Genomic DNA, 20,221 nt, shown 5'->3' on the forward strand with positions numbered 1-20,221 from the left:
TATTCACTCTCCAATCAGAGGTTCACAAGATTCACCTTTGACTTGTTTTAGAGAACTAGTTCATTATTGGTTGATCTGACGCCGTTCACTCCACTACATTAGTGACATTTAGGATTCATCTGCGCAATTCATCAATTAAAGTCACATTTACAAAAAAAAGTTTAAAAGAAATTAAGGCTTGACAGATGATGACATCTGGTTAAAACATTTTGCATTCAGTGACTTATGAAATGAACTGATGCCCAGACTCGTCTAATATATTTTGATTAGCATGACATAAACAATTCTGGGAAACAGCAGACAATTGTACCGAATCAATTAAATGAATGTAGCAAAGCATTTGCAATTTGATCAAAGCAACGAGAAATGTTTTTATGATGTGCACACGTGACTATATGATGTGGAGGTTGAACAAGTAGTTTTGAGAAATTCGTTTCTTATCTGAGAAACGCTTCACAGCAACTGAGAACTCTGGACTCTGCCTCCTTCCAGATGTGGATGGATGGATGGATGGATGGATGGATGGATGGATGGATGGATGGATAGATAGATAGATAGATAGATAGATAGATAGATAGATAGATAGATAGATAGATAGATAGATAGATAGATAGATAGATAGATAGATAGATAGATAGATAGATAGATAGATTTTTCCTTTATTTATTTATTTTTGTTTATTTGTTTATCACATCCTCTGGCGTTATTATTTTATTTATATGTAACACTTTGTACAGCACTTTGGTTAACCAACGTTGTTTTAAATATTTCCCCCATGAATAAAACTGACTGGTTTATTTATATTGTGTACATTAATGTATATATCGAGGTTTATATAAAGCTTATATTTGCTACATTTAAATAAAAAAAACCAGAACTTATTCGAAAGTGTTAATTAGAGATACTGATTGTCAAATATGACTTTTCCTCTGTAAATCTGAAGTTATTGATGTACATTTAATGTAATGTAGACATGTGACCACACGAGGGCGATAAAGTGTAAGATCGGGTTACTTTATAAAATCATTTAAGATAAGATAAGATAAGATAAGATAAGATAAGATAAGATAAGATAAGATAAGATAAGATAAGATAAGATGAGATAAGATAAGATAAGATAAGATAAGATAAGATATACCTTTATTCGTCCCACAGTGGTGAAATCTTTCTGTTACAGCAGCAAAAAAAAAAGAAATGTGCAAATTTATAAAAGAATAGAGACATAATACAGTAAACAGTATATTCACAACACAATGTCTAAATACAAAAAGAAAAAAAAACGAGACCGCAAGAAGCCAGAAAATCAGCATGAAATGTTTTATAGTGTTGCACAATAATTCTGATTTTATTTTGTATGTATGTATGTTATCTAACATACACAATGAAATATAAACAATAACATTCTATTAAATCAAGTTGTGAATGTAAGTTAATAATAAAACAGGGTGTTTGAAACGCAAATATAACTGATGCAAATATATAATATAAATAATACCACTTTTCAGATTTTTTTTTCAGACATTTCAGATTTTAAATAAATATTTAAAAAAAATTATTGTAAGCATTGCGTGTAGCGGAACCCAGTAGCAATTCGGTGTTTCCGATGGGACAGTTTACCTACAGCCCACACAAATCCTTCACGTTGCCTACATGTCACAACATTGTCGTGAGTCGGAAAATATACACATCGGATAATAAATAAAGTATATTTATATTAATGTTGAAACTGAATATTTAAAGTAGAATCAGTTTATCAGTGTGAAAGAGCATGTTAACATGTTAGCTTTTTAATTTATGTGGCTGTTCACTGAATTCGTCTGCTGTTTAAAAGTGTACAGTGTATAGTGTTTAAAGGTGAAGGTTTTGTGTATACTGACTGATTTAAACTTCATTTATAATTATTTTACATGGCAAAGCAAATATCTACATTTGAATTAATGACTGCTTTTTAGCTAGTTTTGGGTGTTTTCATACTCATATCCAGATTTAATATATGGGCTAAGACCAGATGAGAAGTCACGTGGTGCAGCCATTATTATTATTATTATTATTATTATTATTATTATTATTATTATTATTATTATTATTATTATTCATAACAATTATTTTATGGTTATTGTTTTAATAAGTACATTATTTCTCAGTCTCAAGGTCACTACAGGTTTTAAAAAGGAAACAATGATATGACGCAATAAATATGAGTGTTTACGAATAAATTCTTCAGGTTTAATTTAATTTTTTTTTATGTTTGTTTGTTTCAGGTGTCCATAACGCGTAGGTTGCTCTCATGCCGAATAACTCAAAATGATGTGCACAAAGATACTAACACTGCTCAGCTCGCATTCATTACGGAGAATTCCATCACAGCCTTGTTTCACCTGTTTTACGACTATCCAGAGAGACAGGAGAGATTACAGTACAGTTCCACTTGCCTCAGGATGCTGCTTTATTAAAAGAGACTTTCAAAAACAGAGAAAGAGTTTGTCAGATATGCTTCACTATGGCGTCAACAACAAAAGACCTTTCAGCTTGAGTCCAGCAGGGATTGTCAATGCAGCGCCAGCATTTGTTCAGCCATACCTTCGCTTAATGAGATTAGACAAACCGATTGGTAAGCTTATGAAACACACACTTGTCTGATTAACTTCTCAAGAAACTGTAGACATCACAGGAACTTACATTACCTTTGCAATATTATGCATGACTGACTGTTTTATGGGGTTTGTTTTGGTAGGAACATGGTTGCTGTATCTGCCGTGTACATGGAGCATCGGGCTGGCAGCGGACCCAGCCTGTCTACCTGACCTACACATGCTTGCACTGTTTGGGACTGGAGCTTTGCTGATGAGAGGAGCTGGGTGTACCATTAATGATATGTGGGACAGAGACTTTGACAAGAAGGTATTCACTGCACGTGCAGCTGGATTGCAGCTGATTTTCACATAATTCTGTCTAATTGGATGGTCGAACACATTTGACCCCTCACATTTTAACAACCACTTTAGTAGATCTTCTTAATGGACAATAATATAGAAATGAAACATGGAAGTATTTTAGAGTAGTAGAACAAGTTTGTTTGCATGGTCGTCATCCCTAAAGGAGGCCTCTTCTGAAGCATTTCTATATTATTGTCCCTTGAGAAGATCTATTGAAATGGTTGCTAAAATGTGAGGGGTGTACTTACTTCTGTGAGATACTGTACATACACCTGTATAAATAAATGCATCACATACATACATACATAAATATATGGAAGATATTATGCCGAGTGTTCCCATAAACATAATGTGTTCTGTATACAGTACATTTTTTTAATTCCTTTTTATGGCTCACTTTTCGCAATGTCAAATCGATTGTATGAGTATTTACTGAAAGTCATCTGATACTCTGAAGATTAAATCTTGTACTACTTTCTGTTTTTCAGGTGTCCCGGACAGCCATGCGGCCCATAGCTGCAGGAACGATCTCTCAGTTCCATGCGCTTGTCTTCCTGGGAGGCCAGTTAAGCTTAGCTCTGGGTGTCCTGCTGTGTCTTAACTATTACAGGTCCTTTACCCAAATTATATTGTAGCTATTTATTTTAAAATGGAATGGTTTTGAGTCTAAACACCCACTCCAACGGCTTACTCGATGATGATGTTGGTGCAGTGTTATAAAGTGCAGTACAATGCAAACAACTGTATAACATTTCAGTCTGTCTGTTTCAGCATAGCCCTTGGTGCCGCCTCATTATCCCTAGTTGTCACCTACCCTCTAATGAAGAGAATAACCTACTGGCCTCAGCTTGTTTTGGGTATCTTCTGTTTAACTCATATTTCAGCATATACCAGGTGAAGGAAAAATCCACCCCGAATGACTTGTGTTTAAATCTTTATAATTAACCATATCATCGTGATCTTCAAATCTTTTTTAATTAATATGTTGGTCTTTTATTCCACTATATTTTACAAAATACTAGTTGAAAGTGATGCCAATAGGATTTAAGCACTGTAACTGTAACTGCCTCATGTTGCTGCATTGCTTTTTAAGTTGGATTATTTATTAATATGACCTTCAACATTACTGGAAAATGTTGAATGAGCAAACTAATAAATAAAATTTTATTTTCAGAAATAATGATAAATACACCCCCCAGCCAACCAATTAGCACCAAAATCACCAACCACAGATATTTCAACATAAACATACTTTAATATGATTCAAGGTGGACTTTTCTTTTTCTATGTAAATTGATTTAGTGCAAAATCTTAATCACTTTTCTTGGTAGGTCTTACTTTTAACTGGGGAGCTTTGCTTGGCTGGTCAGCCGTGACTGGATCATGTGACTGGACTGTGTGTCTGCCTTTGTATTTCTCTGGAGTTATGTGGACGCTGATATATGACACCATCTATGCTCATCAGGTACTTTGTTGTGTAACTGAATGATGCTGTGGAGTAGGTTCGAACAGAATACATTTTCTAAACTTTAACATTCCTTAACGAACAGGACAAGGAGGATGATGTTAAATTGGGTGTGAAGTCTACAGCTCTGAGGTTCCAGGAACACACCAAGCCTTGGCTGAGTGCCTTCACTGTGGCAATGCTGTGTGGATTAATAGTCGCAGGTGCTAATGTAAACCAGACATTTCCATACTATGGAGCTGTGTCCGCAGTGGCTCTTCATCTTGCACGACAGGTTAGTATGGTTCAAATTTTTTATTTATTTATATCTATCTCTCTCTCATATATATATATATATATATAAAATATTTATTTATTAATTTTTTTTTTTCTTCCCCCAGATCTATTCTTTGGACATTAACAAGCCTGAGGATTGCTGGAAAAAATTTGCCTCTAATCGTAATTTAGGACTTGTGTTATTCTTAGGGATAGTTCTTGGCAATTTGTGGAAGAGAAATTATAGTCAGCATGACGGTTAAAAAACATGTAAAGCATTGTTGTTTATATGTAAATAAGTATTTTTGCTTAATCGTGATCGCTCATTTAAAACATTTATTACATTTTAATAAACAGGGACATTATACATCTTTAAAAAATAATTAGAAACTGTTACATTTATAATAATAAAAAAAAAGACATGAACATTGAGAACAGATATCAAGTTACATCTACATACACCAACAAAAGCCAAACATTTAAAGGATTTTTTTTTTATACATGGAATAAAATATAACAAACCTATGCGTGTTGATGAGTAGATCATGTTCAAGATGACGTTTATTAGACCTAAAGAGAGCAGTATAGAATGTGCAGAACCAGAAAGAAGGCAATAAGTGAAATTAAACACTGAATTCCAAAAGAGAGCTGCATGATGTGCTGGAGATGGAGATTATTTGCAGGAAGGTGAGTAAAGAACGTTTGCTGGGAGGTGGTCACGAGGATGCGCACTCCTCATATGGAGATTCGTAGACATCCATGGGGGGGCAGGTGCACACAAGATGCTGGTCACCATAGATGTCATCAATCCTTGAAATTGTGGGCCAGAACTTTGTCTCAGGTCTCACAAAAGGCTGAAACAGGACAAAGAAATTTGACTCCATTTGTAAAGTATAGATGTGTGATTTGATGTGAATATTTAACAGGATTAATATACATACCATGGGGAAAGCAGCAGTTTCCCTAGAGTAGGGTCTGTCCCATGTACTTGAGGCAATGCATGCCAGAGAATGTGGAGCCATCTGTGTACAGTATGACTTGGGTGAGCCTTTATGGCTAACAATTAAACTGTGCAATATTTATTCATTGCAGTATAATATAAAATGATCTCAATTACACTGTTAGTGTGTACCTTTAATGGGTTAACTCTAGAATCCATCCTGCCTGACTCGATGTCTGCAATTTCCTGTCGAATGGCCAGAAGGGAGTCACAAAAACGGTCCAGCTCGGCCTTGTCCTCTGACTCGGTAGGTTCAATCATTAGTGTTCCAGCCACAGGCCATGACATAGTAGGGGCATGGAATCCTAGTAAATATTTCAGAGATTAGTACATTAGTAATAAATAATACCCGTACATGATTAAGAATGTCAGAAAATGCTGCCTTAGCATTCTCAAAAGAATCCTGTACCATAATCCTGTAGTCTTTTGGCAATGTCCACTGCCTCGATGTTGGCCGTCTTCTTGAACGGTCGAACATCCAAAATAAATTCATGAGCGACAAAACCTGTAAAGAAATGTTAGTTTTTGGGGGGGGTTTATATAAAAAAAACTGCAAACTAGCAGCACTGAATATATATATATCAGAACTGTTATTTACCTTTAGAGCCCCTGAACAAGACCTTGTAATGGCTTTCTAGTCTCTTTGCCATATAGTTCGCATTAAGGATGGCCACCTCTGTTGCATGCCTTAGACCATTAGCACCCATCATCTACGAAAACATTACAAGGTTTATTATCCATGCCAAACTAATTTATTATCCAGCTGACAGACACATTACCTTTATGTAGGCCCAAGAAATTGGCAGGATGGCACTGGAACCCCAGGGGGCTGCACTGATGGTGCCTAGTGAACTTGTGTTGCTACACTGCATGTTCACCACTGGGTGGCTTGGTAGGAACGGGGCGAGATGCTCCTTCCTGATACAGAATTAGCAGAAGTTAGGACAGGCTTCATATCAGGTGTATGAATTCAGCAGAGTGCATACATAAATTATACAAATTTCATTTATAGCAATAAAAATAGTATGCTTCATTACCACAACAAAAACTGAAAATACAACAAAATCTTTACTGTAAAAACATTTAGCCTTTTTTTTTTTTCCTTTTTTTTTAAAAACTGCCTTCTTTAAATCAGGTTTGAAAACTAATTTTTTTGTTGTTGATTTTTTAAAAACATAGACTGTAACTTTGAACTTACACTCCAATTGGACCCATACCAGGTCCTCCACCTCCGTGAGGAATACAAAAGGTTTTATGGAGATTCAGGTGAGAAACATCAGAGCCATAATCTCCCGGCCGACACAACCCCACCTAGTAACAAGTTAGAACATGACTGTACACATTCGAATGATATACCAATATATAATAAGACCTCACAAGGCAAGTTTGAACAGTTCTAACAGCCATTAGTTTGCTTACCTGTGCATTCATATTAGCTCCATCCAGATAGACCTGTCCGCCGTTCTGGTGAATAAGCTCACACACTTCACTAACGTTCTCCTCAAACACACCATTAGTCGAGGGATATGTGATCATTATGGCAGCCAGATTTGCTTTGTGTTTATCAACCTGTGGATTGAAGAAGGTAAAAAAATATACTGGTATTAAAATCATGAGAAGTAAAGCAGATAATAATGATAGTAATAGTTCTTTTAAACATCAGAGCTTGAGAGACTTTGAATATTAAACTTGCAGCTTTCAAACATTCCCAGGATACAAAATATTAGCTTATTTCTTTCAATTCTGTGTAATGGTCTTTATTAAATATTTCAAGAGTGAATCATTTACTCATTTTTAAAGTGCATGCAAAAAATTATCCACAACATTTCCAGTAACAGTAGCACAAAAATGCCAGCTGAATAAATTAATAACCTTTCCCACATTTTATATTAAGCATTACAAAATAATTTTCCTGTCTGTGTCAACATAGTCAATAACAATGAGAAATAGACGATTTTTACATAGAATAATTAGCATACCATTGCTTTCAGGTGAGTCACATCAATGCTGCCATCTTTGTCCACCTCAACGACCTGGACTTTCATACCCGCCATCTGAGCGCTGGCAGGGTTAGTTCCATGAGCAGATTTGGGAATCAGACACACCTGATATTGAAACACAGACAGCAAATTTTAGAAATTTTTTTAGAGCTGTGTGGACCTCTCATATATATATTTCTCTAGCATATTACATTTTAATGAGTCTTGTGATTAATACATGCCATATTTTTCAAATGTGCACACAACAATAATCAAACTAGCATCTTTATAATTTATTTCAATAGTGGAAATCAACAAATATGCAACTTATACAATAGTCAGAGCCTAACCTGTATTTTCAAATGTACCAGACCTCTGAGAAAATCTAACTTCGATCTAACCGTACAAGGACACTGGCACAGAAACTTGTTCATGCTTCATGATCACTAAATGCAAAGTAAACAGTCAATGCCCCATGACCTAATAAATAATAAAAAGAAAAAAAAATTTTGTCCAAATTGAAAATTAAAAAAAGCAAAACACTACAAGCTCTCAGAATGTGCTAGTTGCTTTGTATATTTTATTTGCACAACCATGGCAGTTTGGACCTTGGATGTTCCATATATATCTAAGATGTGAACAGATGTGAGGTGTTCAAACTCAGATTACAGAACAATGAAAGAAGTGATACAGGTTATCTTGAATACGTTGTGTTTCTTCCTCTCTCAAGCTCCCGTAATCTGCTTGTGCAACTGATTCCTTATTTAGTTTAGATGAAGCACATCAACTCTATAACCTTTACAAGTTTAATCAATTTGTGGGCTCGTTAGTTATAACCCCACTAATGTGGCTGTTGTGTAATATTCCTGTCCTTATCTCTTTCCCAGTGTACACCAGTGCAAACAGGCATTCTGATAATTCCTAGAAGGACAATCTTCCGTAAAGATTTCATCTGCTCCCAGCTAGTCATGGCTTTCCGTTTGTTGGGTGACGTGATCATTTTATGTTGGTTCTTGTTTTAGATTAGTTACCTATTCACTAAATGTACAGACACTCACACTTCTATGGGATTCTCCTTTGGAGTTCAGATAGGCTTTGATAGCAGCCAGGCCAGCATACTCCCCCTGAGCTCCACTGTTTGGAAAAGCAACACAGAATTCAGACTGGCACACAACTCTGCCTCAGCAGTTCACGGTACAAAGTTCTTAAGGACAAGATCTCAATGAGGATAAAGTTCAGCATGAGAAAAACCCCACTGTATTAAGTGTTACACTGTTTGTGCTTATGTTGTCTTAAGATTTAACAAACATTAACCGCCACAACAAAGCACAGTACTGCTTACTTTGTGAACAAACATGTTCCTATATGTTGTAATTTCTATAGTAGCATCTCAATCATAGTGACTTGTATAGAGGACCATTCGCTTAGCATCAGCCAAATAATAAAGAGATTAATTATTTTTGGTCTTAATTAACAAAGAAAAAATGATAATCTGTGGTTTGGTTTTATATGAAAGGAATCATTATTTTCACATGTATTATGAAAGGAGTCTCCACTGTCAGTACAGAGAAAATACAAATGAGAATAAATATGAAAGGTTTGTAAGGAGACAAATAGTATGTAACCTTTTTGTTCCAAAAAGATAATTGTAACAGTAAAGTATGTGTCGTTCTTCAAAAATTTGACAACAATTTGCTGTACGGACATACCGATACATCATGAAACACCTAATCTTACTTTATTCCTTACATATATGTCTTAACTGCACACTGGAGGAACAGTTGTTCAGTTGTTATTGATGATTTCTTTTATAGTACTGCTCTTCAATTGGACAAAATTGATACCTTTTATCAATTAACCCACTAGAACATAGAATGTTTTAAACCACAAAGATATAAAATTTTTTACTTTAGCTAAAGTTAAGGAAAAACACTCACTTCTATCAGTTTCCCTATTTGTTATTCTTTACTGACTGCTACCAAAAGACTGGGAAAGAACAGCAGTATTATACTAAATTAGTGAAGGCATCATTGCAACACATTTACCTGTTTGGTTGAAAGGAGATCTTATCATATCCTGTGATATCACAAAGATCCTTTTCCAGTTGCTGGAAGAGCTGTTGATAACCCTCTGCCTGGTCCAGTGGCACAAATGGGTGGATGTTGGTGAACTCCTGCCAGGTGATTGGCTGTCAATGAGTAAAAAAAAAAAAAAAAGGTTTTCATGAATGAGCTGACTTAGTGAGGGTCAATAAACTGGAGCGAGTAAAGAAACTGTGAATCGGCTAGTCTTTTGGCGAGGGAACGTCCTACACATTCCAAAGCATCTAGGGTACATGGTCTTGGTGACAGCACACATTCTTATATTGTAGCCAAACATAGCCTTGACAACGGCGCTAAGGCTATCCTTGATTGTCCTGCGCAAGACAAAATAAGCATGACTCACCATGAGCTCAGACGAACTGTTCAGCTTCATTGTGCAGGATCCCTGCATTAAAAAGACAGTATGATGTTCACATAGACTTAATGAGATGTAATGATTATTCAAATCTGTGCCTTTTGTGACTTACCAAAGGAATCATACTATGTACAAGAGAAATGTCTTTATTCTCCAATCTTTTCATATAGCGGACAATGTTAGTCTCTGAGTGATAACTGAAAGTGCAAAACATTCATAACATTACTGCTGTGCATATGAAGAAAATAAGTTCTGGTAAACACCATACTGAAACCTAATAGCTGAACTTTTCTGTCTTATTCTCTGGCGTAATCGAGCATTACACTGTCTAACTAATAGACATCTAGAGTACATTAGATAATATGCAAACAACTTTTTGTACTTAACCAACTGCCATTCATAATAATATTATGTAATCTTGGCTTGTAAAATTTTATAGACAGGTTTTCATCTGGTCACATCATGTTCTCATAACAAATAGCCTTGTCAGTGTGTTTTGCAATCCCAGATTTTATCCTGAGCATCCACATTTAACAAAACTTATTATGAAAACATCATAAACAGTAAAATGAGACATTTTTTTCTCAATTATATTGTGTAAGCTTGAAGACCTCATCACAGACCTGTTGAACACTGGGTGCGTGAGGAACTTGCTGGTCCTCTTGAAAGCACTTGCTAACAGACCTTTGGGTCTATCGCTCATTTTTTCAGCAATAAGTTCCTGAGAGAGAAATGAACACAAGTAGTAGTGAGTAGGTATTGTTCCCTGTTTACAATGCAAAACCAGAAGCTCTGAATGCAATGTTAGGCTTCGCTGGGAACATACAGCAGATGATTCACATCCAAACACCCACAGCAGGTCATCCAAGTCTCTCTCTGTAACAGTCTCATCCAGAGACACGCCAAGCTGAAACCATTTATATAAAAATCTTTAAATTTTTTTTTAAAAAGAGTCATATACATTTCACTGAAAGTACTCCTCACACACTTACCACTCCTTCACCATAGATTCGTAGATTGATCTTGCGCTGTACAGCCTTCTCTAATGCGTCTTTGGCAGCAACACCACAGTGAATCTTCAGTGTGTCGAAAAAGATTTCATTCTGGAGCTTGTGTCCGGCTCTTATAAGTCCTGTAATGGCAGTATAAGAAATGATTACAGTGACATTCATGACAAACTTTGGCTTGTGTATCAAAGAGCTGTATTAAACAACTGATGACAAACCTTCAGCGAGAATCATTGTTGCTTTGTGAGTCCTTGTGGAAATGTGCCTCAGGCCTTGTGGGCCATGGTACAGTGCATACATAGCAGCCATGTTTGCCAAGAGAGCCTGGAAGAACATAAACCGTTGAGTCACCTACTCAAGGTTGCCATTTTGCATAATTTAGTGCAGTAAAGGTATTGTTTTGCACCTGAGCTGTGCAAATGTTGCTTGTGGCTTTGTCTCTGCGGATGTGCTGCTCTCTGGTCTGTAGGGCTAGACGATATACATCTTTTCCTGCAGCATCCCTGTCAATGAGAAATTAAGGTGTTAAATGTTTTGACTAATCTGACTTCATTGCAGGATGGTGCATATACATGATGTTTGTAAAAGTGCTATGAGAAAACAGATTGAGTTCAAGTAAATTTAAAGGCACTAACAAAGTATCAGAGCTCTTTTTAGGTAAACTTTGATGGCAACATAATATATAAAGTTAATTGTCTGTGGGTCTATATTTAAATGAGCAGTAACATTAATGTGTATGACAGATTTGATCAATTATTCATTGTTTGTTTCTTTGTTTATACTTGTGTACAACCTGTGCATACAAGATTTCTGTTATATACATAATTCTGTTGTTATGTAGATTAATGAACTTTATCTAATTCAATGTATTCAAAGTTTCCTATTGACTACTGTTAATAGAAAGACATTTTTTAGCATTCTTAACAGATTGGACACTAAAGTAAAATTATTTAATTGAATTCAGCCAAGAACAGGTTTAGAAATCACCAATGAATAAGTGCACAGTGTTAAAGACATAATTCTAACATCACCACAATCACCACATAGAAGGGCTCACCTTGTGACTCCAACCATCCTTCCTGGCATCATTCTGACCAAGTTCTCCTTGACTGAGAAGAAGGCAGCATGAGGTCCCCCATAGCAGAGGGGAACTCCAAAGCGCTGGGAACTACCTAGAGCGATGTCCACCCCAAATTCACCAGGTGGCCGCAAGATACAAAGTGCCAGCAAATCAGTAGCACAGCAAGCCAAAGCCTTCGAATGAAATGTAATATAAAGCAATTGGAAAAACAACTGATACAGCAGAGAGTCAAATAGTGGAAATGTTAAAATAATCATCAGTGTTTTGGGCTATTGTGCAATACATACCCCACCCTTATGAGCCCGATCCACAAGATCAGAGAAGTCTTCCACACTGCCTTCGGTGTCAGGATATTGAAAGAGCACCCCACACACATCCTTTCCACTGAAGTCCATCTCATTGGGCAACTTTAGCTCAGTTTTCACCCCAATGTAGCTACAATTACAAAGGTTACAAATGACTTAAAGCAGCTTTTTATATAGCCTATGGTTTAAATAATATTGTAGCTCAATTAAGGTGATGTACTTGGCTCTGGTCTGCACTACTGCGATGGTCTGTGTATGACAACGGGGATCGATGTAAAATGTCCTTCTCTTGTTTTGTCTGAAGACATAAAGCAGTCAAATAAGTCCCACACGCAAGCAAAAAAATAGTGCTATGTTCCTGAGCCTGACTTATTATCTAACTCCTATAACCTGTGGCAGAGCTGCATGGCCTCAGCAGCAGCAGTGCCTTCATCTAGTAGAGACGCATTGGCCACTGCCATCCCAGTAATGTCACACACCATGGTCTGGTAATTAAGCAGACTCTCCAGACGTCCCTGTGCGACCTCTGGCTGGTACGGAGTGTACTGGGTCACCCTGTGAAGAGGAAACGTTTAAAGATTAATGACTGACCTAATATTGCAGTTAGAAATTATATGGTAGCACTAATATTTAAAGCAGCAGATGAGTAAACTTGATTGCACAATTAGATTACTGATTATTAAAAAGGCTGAAAAGCCTTAACTCAGAACATTATGTCCTGAGTTACAGGATTTAATTTGGGTTCAGCATGCTATTTATAGGATAATTCTGAATGTTAGCTTGTAAAAACTTGTACCTAGTGGCTTGAAACTCATGAGGAAAACATGTAACTAGTATGCTGGATTCCCCATGCATTTACATTTATGGCATGAGACAATTACCCTCATTTAAAGAACTGAGCAGTTGACGCTTAAGAGCCTTGCTCCGGGGCCTAGCAGTGGTAGCTTGTTCATGACTCATGTAAAGATAATATGCATACATTTAAAAGCCACTATTAATAAAATCTTTTTCACTGCACTTTAGCTTGCTCATAAATAACTGGCATAAAGGGATTAGAAGGACACACCAGCCTGAATTTTCCAGAAGATTTCTTTGTATGGCAGGAGGCACAGAGCAGTTGTAATACCCCATTCCAATGTAGGACCGCCAAATCTTGTTCTTGGAAGCAATCTTTTGAAGAGACTCAAGAATTTCATTCTCACCTGTAAAGAGTTACCAAAATTTTTACCTGAAAGTTTGAGAAAAAAAACTTTTCATTTGGTTTAACAATTCAAGACACTTGAAAAAATATATATATAATAAGCACAAAAAACCCATTCACATGAGGAAGGTTTTGTCATTATGCTCTGTTGAACATCAACGATTTCCCCATGTGACTCCACTGGGCATGCTATATAAATAGCTAATCATAAATATAACTCAACTTGACAAACAGGAAAAACATAAGTAAGGCTTTTGAGACAACAGAATTTCAAGACCAAGGAGAAAAACCGCTGAGATGCCAAACACAAAAGAAAACAAGTTTGGATCCACTATTTAATATAGTAATATTTTTATTCAGACAGCTGCAATGGAATTATGCAGGTTACCATCTCAAGTCCATTATTTCCTAATAACAGCCTGTGTAATTGACATGTCAATATTTACCATTTATCCTGGAAAACTGGTTATTTGTGAAGTGATTAAAGGAAATGAGCACATGTTAGCTATTTCTCAGTAGCTTTTGGAGCTAGTTTAAGTCTAGTTGCTTGGATGCACTGGAGCATGCTGGAATTCCCACACATTGTGGTGCAGCTTAGTAACACAGCAACTCAGCAGAGCATGGACAATACGGTAGTGCAGTCTGAAGCACACACATTGATCTCACCCACCAGCACAGCAAAATGTGCTAGACTTAGGGTTTGAATTGACCCACAGCAGCCTTGTTCCAACTTGTTTTAAAGTATGTGATATTACACCATGCAATGTCTGTTATGCTGAAAGGTTTCTGTCTACCGTCATAAACTGCTCACATTATATTCTGCCAAATAATATTTTACAGATATGGATCAGCTTGGATAAGCACATTTTAACCTGATTTTATTGACCTAGGGAAAACCGGAGTTTGATAAATGCGGGTAGTCTTTTTAAATAAGTTGAATTGTCTCCTCCGTAATGAGGTTACATCTGCTGTTCATGTGCAAATCTCTTACTGGATTTGAAAAGCAAGCTTTGAGCAGTTGAACCAGTAAAATCCAGTATGGGGGGCATCCAAAATCCCCCATGGAGCTCTTCAGCATGGCTTGCTTTAATACTACAATACTCTCTCTCTCTCACACACACACACACACACACACACACACACACACCTGACATCTGGGTACTCACAGAATGGACGCTCACTGAACTTAAACACCAAATTCATGAACTAAAGAAATCTTTTACGAACATGACAGAAAAACTTCCTTCTCATATGATTATGAACCCGTGAGTTTGTTATTTTCATCATCATTAAATCTATAGCCATTCACCCTGACCATTCTGTTGAAAAGTTGCCAACCTCTCCATCATGTTGCTGTTATTACAATCAAATGAATGATTTAACCTTTTGTAAAAGGTTTGTACCCATCCGTTTTCCTAATTGCGGAAACAAATCATATCGTATCGCTCCTGCTGTGAGGCGGACAAACCCAAATAATGTGCAATTCATAGATGTTTTTGGGAAGATAAGTGGGTTTTTACTACTAATCACAAATCATGAAAACAAAACAAGTATTAATCAAGTGTAGATTTGTGTCGAGTCAGTTATATTTTAAACATCTGCTATGTAAAAACGCTTAAGTTTTATGATCCTTTTTTTATTTAAATCAGTAAGCTTTTTTTTTTTTTCCAGATTGTACTCATGCCCTCAACTTCTAAAGGTGAAAAAATACATTTTTATCCAGAAATGAGACAATTTGATAAATAAGTACAAAACAGAATCAATGCACATCATTTCCGAAACCAGTCCTTCCACTGTCCAGAAGATAAATCATGCTGATCCAAAGGAAAGAGATGAAGATTAGGCGCTCGTGCGTTGCGCCACAGTCGGTGATGTATGCGATGTGATGTAATGTAAATCTAACACTAACCAGCTCAAACTGGCCCTGTGCTACAACAGATCTGGCTGAACTTTACACTCGACTTGCCATGCAACTGGCAAACATACTCCGAGATACTGAGGGGCGGCTGAAGTTCGTGCAAAAAAATAAAAACTTCCAAATATGTGCAGATGAAGACTTCACAGTGGAGAACCAGCCAGGCTGATTATTGGCACACAGAGAGCGTGCAGCCTACATTCCACCACACACAGGTTTTTTTTTTTTTTTTTTGTCGGATCCGGTTCATCAGAAAAATCCCACGTTCACGCCTGCGTCTGAATTAATGAAGCAAAAACTCGAGCACGAGCTCTTTTGTGCGTGTTATTTTATACAATTTGTTTGTTTGCGTCAAAATGTAGCTCCAATCTTCCATGCATACAAACAATAGATGTATCGTGCACCCATATAATCCTCGTCTATACCAAGTCTAGGATTAAACGATTAAATTTACATCAACACACCGCACGTGCTTTACTGAGGAACACTTACACACTGGGTCGTCCATTTTCAGATTCCTTTTCAGGCGAATAGATGGAGGGATTGTGTTTTCTATAAGATCGGACATGGACTGAAATAAAAAAAAGACATGATTATCAACAGTGTGCATCATATATTATGTACAGATCTAACCACAATTAGGAGGAACCCAAGGGAAAACCTCTAATGCGCTACAAAGTAACTTTATCACAGTAACACTGAGATCACGCTTCTGTTCCCAACTCACCGCAACTCCGAGAGCGTTGAGCATCTCTCTCTTCTCTTTATCACCGGGTCCGATGTGTCTTTCGGCAAAATCATCATGCCTGGGCAGGATCCTGTCAATCATTCTCGAGCCTAAAACCGCACAGGTTCTCAGCTCGCGAATTTGTGCTGAGCTGTTTGGAAGTTGTGTTTTTGCGTGTGTTTTCTGGAACGCATTCCTCTTCCCACATGCGGTTTTATACGCTTTGTGCTGCACACGGGTGTTTACAGCTCTGCTGATTAAAACCGACCAGGATTTCGCGCAGCTCTGCATATTCTTCAATTTCCAGTAAAAAAAAAAAAGAACATCTAAAAACTGCTCGGTCACACCCCACTCCGCGAAGCTTACTGATGTGAACTTTCCCGTGAACTGTCTTAAAAGTGTCTAGGTTGTACGCCTCCTGGTTATACAGCGAGCAGCCAATCAGAAAGCAGATGCGCCACAACGCAGTATCGAGCCCCTTGCCAAAGCCCCGCCCACTGGATCCCTAACGTGCACTTTGCTTTTATGACGCAACAATTACTGTGACTTTAGACATTGAGGTAGTGGACGGCAGGGGCGTGTGTGAAGGGGGGGGGGGCAAGGGGTGCCCCCCTTGTGCTCTCCCAACAATGGAGACTGATCAGACCATAACAAGCAATTCGAGTGCATTTAAAACCTCATGCCCTGACGTATACGCTTATTGAGGTAAAACACACCTACTTACTGTCGGTTCTTTGCCAATTACAGGTGCATCTTAATAAATTGGAATATCATTAAAAAGTTGATTTATTTTAGTAATTCGATACAAAAATTGAAACTTGTATATTATATAGATTCATCACACACAGACTGATTATATTTCAAGTGTTTATTTCTTTTAATTTTGATAATTTCGGCTCACATTTCACAAAAGCACCCTTATTCACAACATTCTATCTTTATTGAGATATATAAAAAAAAGGAAAAACTCCACCATAAAATGATTATTAATTAGTAAATATTTGTTTTGCTGATGCGGCAAGTCTTAAATCAGCACCAAAATCTGCCATGATGCACACAATTAACTCTCTGGAGTCGACAAACGCGCGGAGGCGTTTTGTGGCATTTTTCCATCCGAAAGTTACTTAAATTACTCTGACTTTATGAAATACATCAATCAAATCTGTGAAGGGTCTACCTTTATTTTTAAACAGTCATAATAACAACAAAACACTGTGCTTTTGTAAAATAAAGAAAACAGACGGGGGTGCTCTTTGCCATCTTTGTCATCTCTCCTCACAGACATTTAAAAAAAAACAACCTGAATCTCAGACATAATAATTATATAAATAGAAAGCTTGAAATGTCTTCTTTGAATAAACCAATTACCATCGAATAAAAATATTCCCTCATGATATAATCCGTATGAAAGTTAGAAGATGTTCAGTTTTAGTTCCGGTATCACCTCATTAATCAATCATGTGGAAACATAGCAAAGGTCATGTTTGGTGTCCTGATGATTTACATAATTTAAAACACCATACCATTACTTTAAAGCATTTACAAGAATATTGGGTCTCCATACGCTATGTTGATTTCGGTTTCACTGACATAAACATACATTTGCATAAAACATCCTTTTAGTCCATGCCCATGTTAATAATAGTATAAAAAAATAGAAAAGTATTCATTTAAGGTACATTCAAAACAGATAAAAATTTTGATTTAAAATGTGAAAAGTTGTGATTAATTACAAGTTAACCCTCGACAATCATGCGATTAATCGTGATTAAATATTTTAATCTATCAACAGTTGTATTATTAATATGAGGTGAGGTGCAGTTACCAGCATGACACTGAATCAGGTAGTAGTAATAGCTACTTTTTACATAAGTACATGTCAAAGTCCAAACTTCTTAACTTTAACTTGAGTAAAAAAGGATTGTCAGGACTTCAACTTTTACCAGAGTATTTTAAAACATGAGTATCTGTACTTCTACTTAAATGAAGGATGTGTGTACTTTTGCCACCCCTGACAATCACTTACCCAAGTAGTCTGCAGTAACATAGTGATTAAAGTGTGGGCTTTTAATAATGTTAGCGTTCTGAGACTTGGAATTTTAAGAATAGTAAATACCAGTTTGTATTGAATAAATAAAAAATTTTGCATGGTAGTCTTATATTTGTTTATTTTTATTTGCAATGTTTAAGAACAGCTTCACTTTTAAATAACTTTGTCTTTAATCGGATGAAAATATGGCTATTAAATATACTATTTGTGTAATACTGATGATTAAGGTATAAACGTTTGTTTATTTTTGGACATAATTTTGTGAAATAAAAAAATGGAAAGGGGACAAAGTCAGGCACAGCAGCAATATATTTAAGGTTTCTTCAAGAAAAAACTATGTCAAAGATGGGTAGATGTAGTACAGTGCAGTTGAGAACAATTATTGTCTGTTTAATGATTTTTATTTATAAAAAGATAGATGCATTGTCCAGGCAATTGTGCAGTGCCAATTTTTCTGTCGTTGGGGCAGATGACTTTTTAATTGCATCCAATGGATGGTATACATGTGTTTATATTTATATACAGGACGAAGCTTACGGTTTTAATGTGGAATCAAAGTGACCTAAACAGTAAGGATATGTAACAGTAAGGATTCTCTCTCTCTCTCTCTCTCTCTCTCTCTCTCTCTCTCTCTCTCTCTCTCTCTCTCTCTCTCTCTCTCTCTCTCTCTCTCTCTCTCTCTCTCTCTCTCTCTCTCTCTCTCTCTCTCTCTCTCTCTCTCTCTCTCTCTCTCTCTCTCTCTCTCTCTCTCTCTCTCTCTCTCTCTCTCTTGTTAAACATGCTCATGAAGTACCAGTCATCCTGTCCCTTTCTTCTTTTTGAAACCACCTTGCCACTGTCTCCAATAGCTTAGTCATTAGGGATATACTTATAGGCAATATCATATAAATTCACATTTTATATAGGCACTAACATATACATTTATATTTTATATAGGCCCTAACATATCAATTCATATTTCCAAATTGGAATTGTTAAAAGTGCTATACAAATAAAACTGAACTGAATTCAATTAAACCATATTTTATTCTTACCTGTTTCTAGGTTTAACCTAGTATAAGATGCTATGTGATAAATAGCACTGGTGTACACACTGCTCCAGAATCCTGATTAGTGATCAATGGGTTGAGGTCTGGTGACTGGCAAAGTCAAAGCACATGCTTCCGATCATTCTTTACTCATCAAACAATTTAGTAAGTCCTCAGAACCGTGGGTGGGGTCGGAGTCGGAGTCCTCCAGGCAGAGACAACTTCCATTATGAAATGATAAATGTTTCATCAGTGGATAAAAGTGAACGCCTCTTATCCTTCTAGTACTAAAACCTAGATATCTAAATGTATCAATCATTAAGAAGTTTTTAGCCAGATTTACAGTGATCATAACCAACCAGGAACATGCTGGAGAGTATTGTGCTGTGCTGTAGCACTTACTATATGTATATATCTCGTAAAATTCAGAGCAATCATTATAGTATATCTTCTCAAGAAACAATACTATAGAAATTAAACTTGGATATATTTTAAAGTTGTCAATATGCAGCGTGTATAGCATTGCAGATTTACTGTCCTATAAAAATAACTCAACATACAGCCATTTTTGTCTAAATAACTGGGAAGAAAAGTGAGTACTCCATAGGTAAACATGTCAAAACATGTCACAGTACATGTGATACATAAATATACTGGGGCCAACACTGTTTCTGTGTAGAAAGAAATGACTATAACATACCAAGCAATATTTAATGAAGCTTTCACACTGATCATATCTTGTGTGTTTGTGATATAGTGTGTTGTACATCAATTAAATACTGTAAACATTACACAACTGCTAAATATGTTTTTAA

The 20,221-nt window shown here is 36.5% G+C and overlaps 2 protein-coding genes across 2 annotated transcripts; one reads left to right on the forward strand and one right to left on the reverse strand.

The window, feature by feature from the left end:
- Positions 1-1,578: 1,578 nt before the first annotated feature.
- On the forward strand, positions 1,579-5,179 carry coq2 (coenzyme Q2 4-hydroxybenzoate polyprenyltransferase). The gene is made up of 8 exons (XM_083526556.1): positions 1,579-1,666; positions 2,262-2,611; positions 2,735-2,901; positions 3,425-3,546; positions 3,708-3,793; positions 4,268-4,401; positions 4,487-4,675; positions 4,782-5,179. Exons 2-8 carry the CDS (start codon positions 2,305-2,307, stop codon positions 4,917-4,919), a joined length of 1,143 nt encoding a protein of 380 aa, XP_083382682.1. The 5' UTR covers positions 1,579-1,666; positions 2,262-2,304; the 3' UTR covers positions 4,920-5,179.
- gldc (glycine dehydrogenase (decarboxylating)) lies at positions 4,979-16,885 on the reverse strand. Its single transcript, XM_083526547.1, has 25 exons — positions 16,329-16,885; positions 16,094-16,172; positions 13,552-13,687; positions 12,876-13,040; positions 12,706-12,783; positions 12,468-12,615; positions 12,157-12,353; positions 11,506-11,602; positions 11,318-11,423; positions 11,085-11,224; positions 10,919-10,999; positions 10,716-10,813; positions 10,205-10,289; positions 10,081-10,122; positions 9,681-9,823; positions 8,694-8,769; positions 7,636-7,761; positions 7,076-7,225; positions 6,855-6,967; positions 6,436-6,574; positions 6,255-6,366; positions 6,066-6,161; positions 5,789-5,961; positions 5,598-5,678; positions 4,979-5,510 (listed from the first exon to the last, which is right to left on the reverse strand). The coding sequence occupies exons 1-25, from the start codon at positions 16,617-16,619 to the stop codon at positions 5,373-5,375; spliced, it is 3,090 nt and encodes a 1,029-aa protein (XP_083382673.1). The 5' UTR covers positions 16,620-16,885; the 3' UTR covers positions 4,979-5,372.
- Positions 16,886-20,221: the final 3,336 nt, after the last annotated feature.

Source organism: Silurus aristotelis (genome assembly GCF_946808225.1).
Source record: "Silurus aristotelis genome assembly, chromosome: 23".
In the NCBI taxonomy this organism is placed as follows: domain Eukaryota; kingdom Metazoa; phylum Chordata; class Actinopteri; order Siluriformes; family Siluridae; genus Silurus; species Silurus aristotelis.

Bases quoted from the DNA above. Each gene is read 5' to 3' on its own strand.
- coq2 (XM_083526556.1), top strand. From the start codon at position 2,305: ATGATGTGCACAAAGATACTAACACTGCTCAGCTCGCATTCATTACGG. The intron at 2,612-2,734 runs GTAAGCTTATGA...TTGTTTTGGTAG, and splicing joins GAGATTAGACAAACCGATTG to GAACATGGTTGCTGTATCTG. The intron at 2,902-3,424 runs GTATTCACTGCA...TCTGTTTTTCAG, and splicing joins ACAGAGACTTTGACAAGAAG to GTGTCCCGGACAGCCATGCG.
- gldc (XM_083526547.1), bottom strand. From the start codon at position 16,619: ATGCAGAGCTGCGCGAAATCCTGGTCGGTTTTAATCAGCAGAGCTGTA. The intron at 13,041-13,551 runs GTGTGTCCTTCT...TCCTCTTCACAG, and splicing joins CTTCTGGAAAATTCAGGCTG to GGTGACCCAGTACACTCCGT. The intron at 12,616-12,705 runs GTACATCACCTT...TTGTAATTGTAG, and splicing joins GTAGTGCAGACCAGAGCCAA to CTACATTGGGGTGAAAACTG.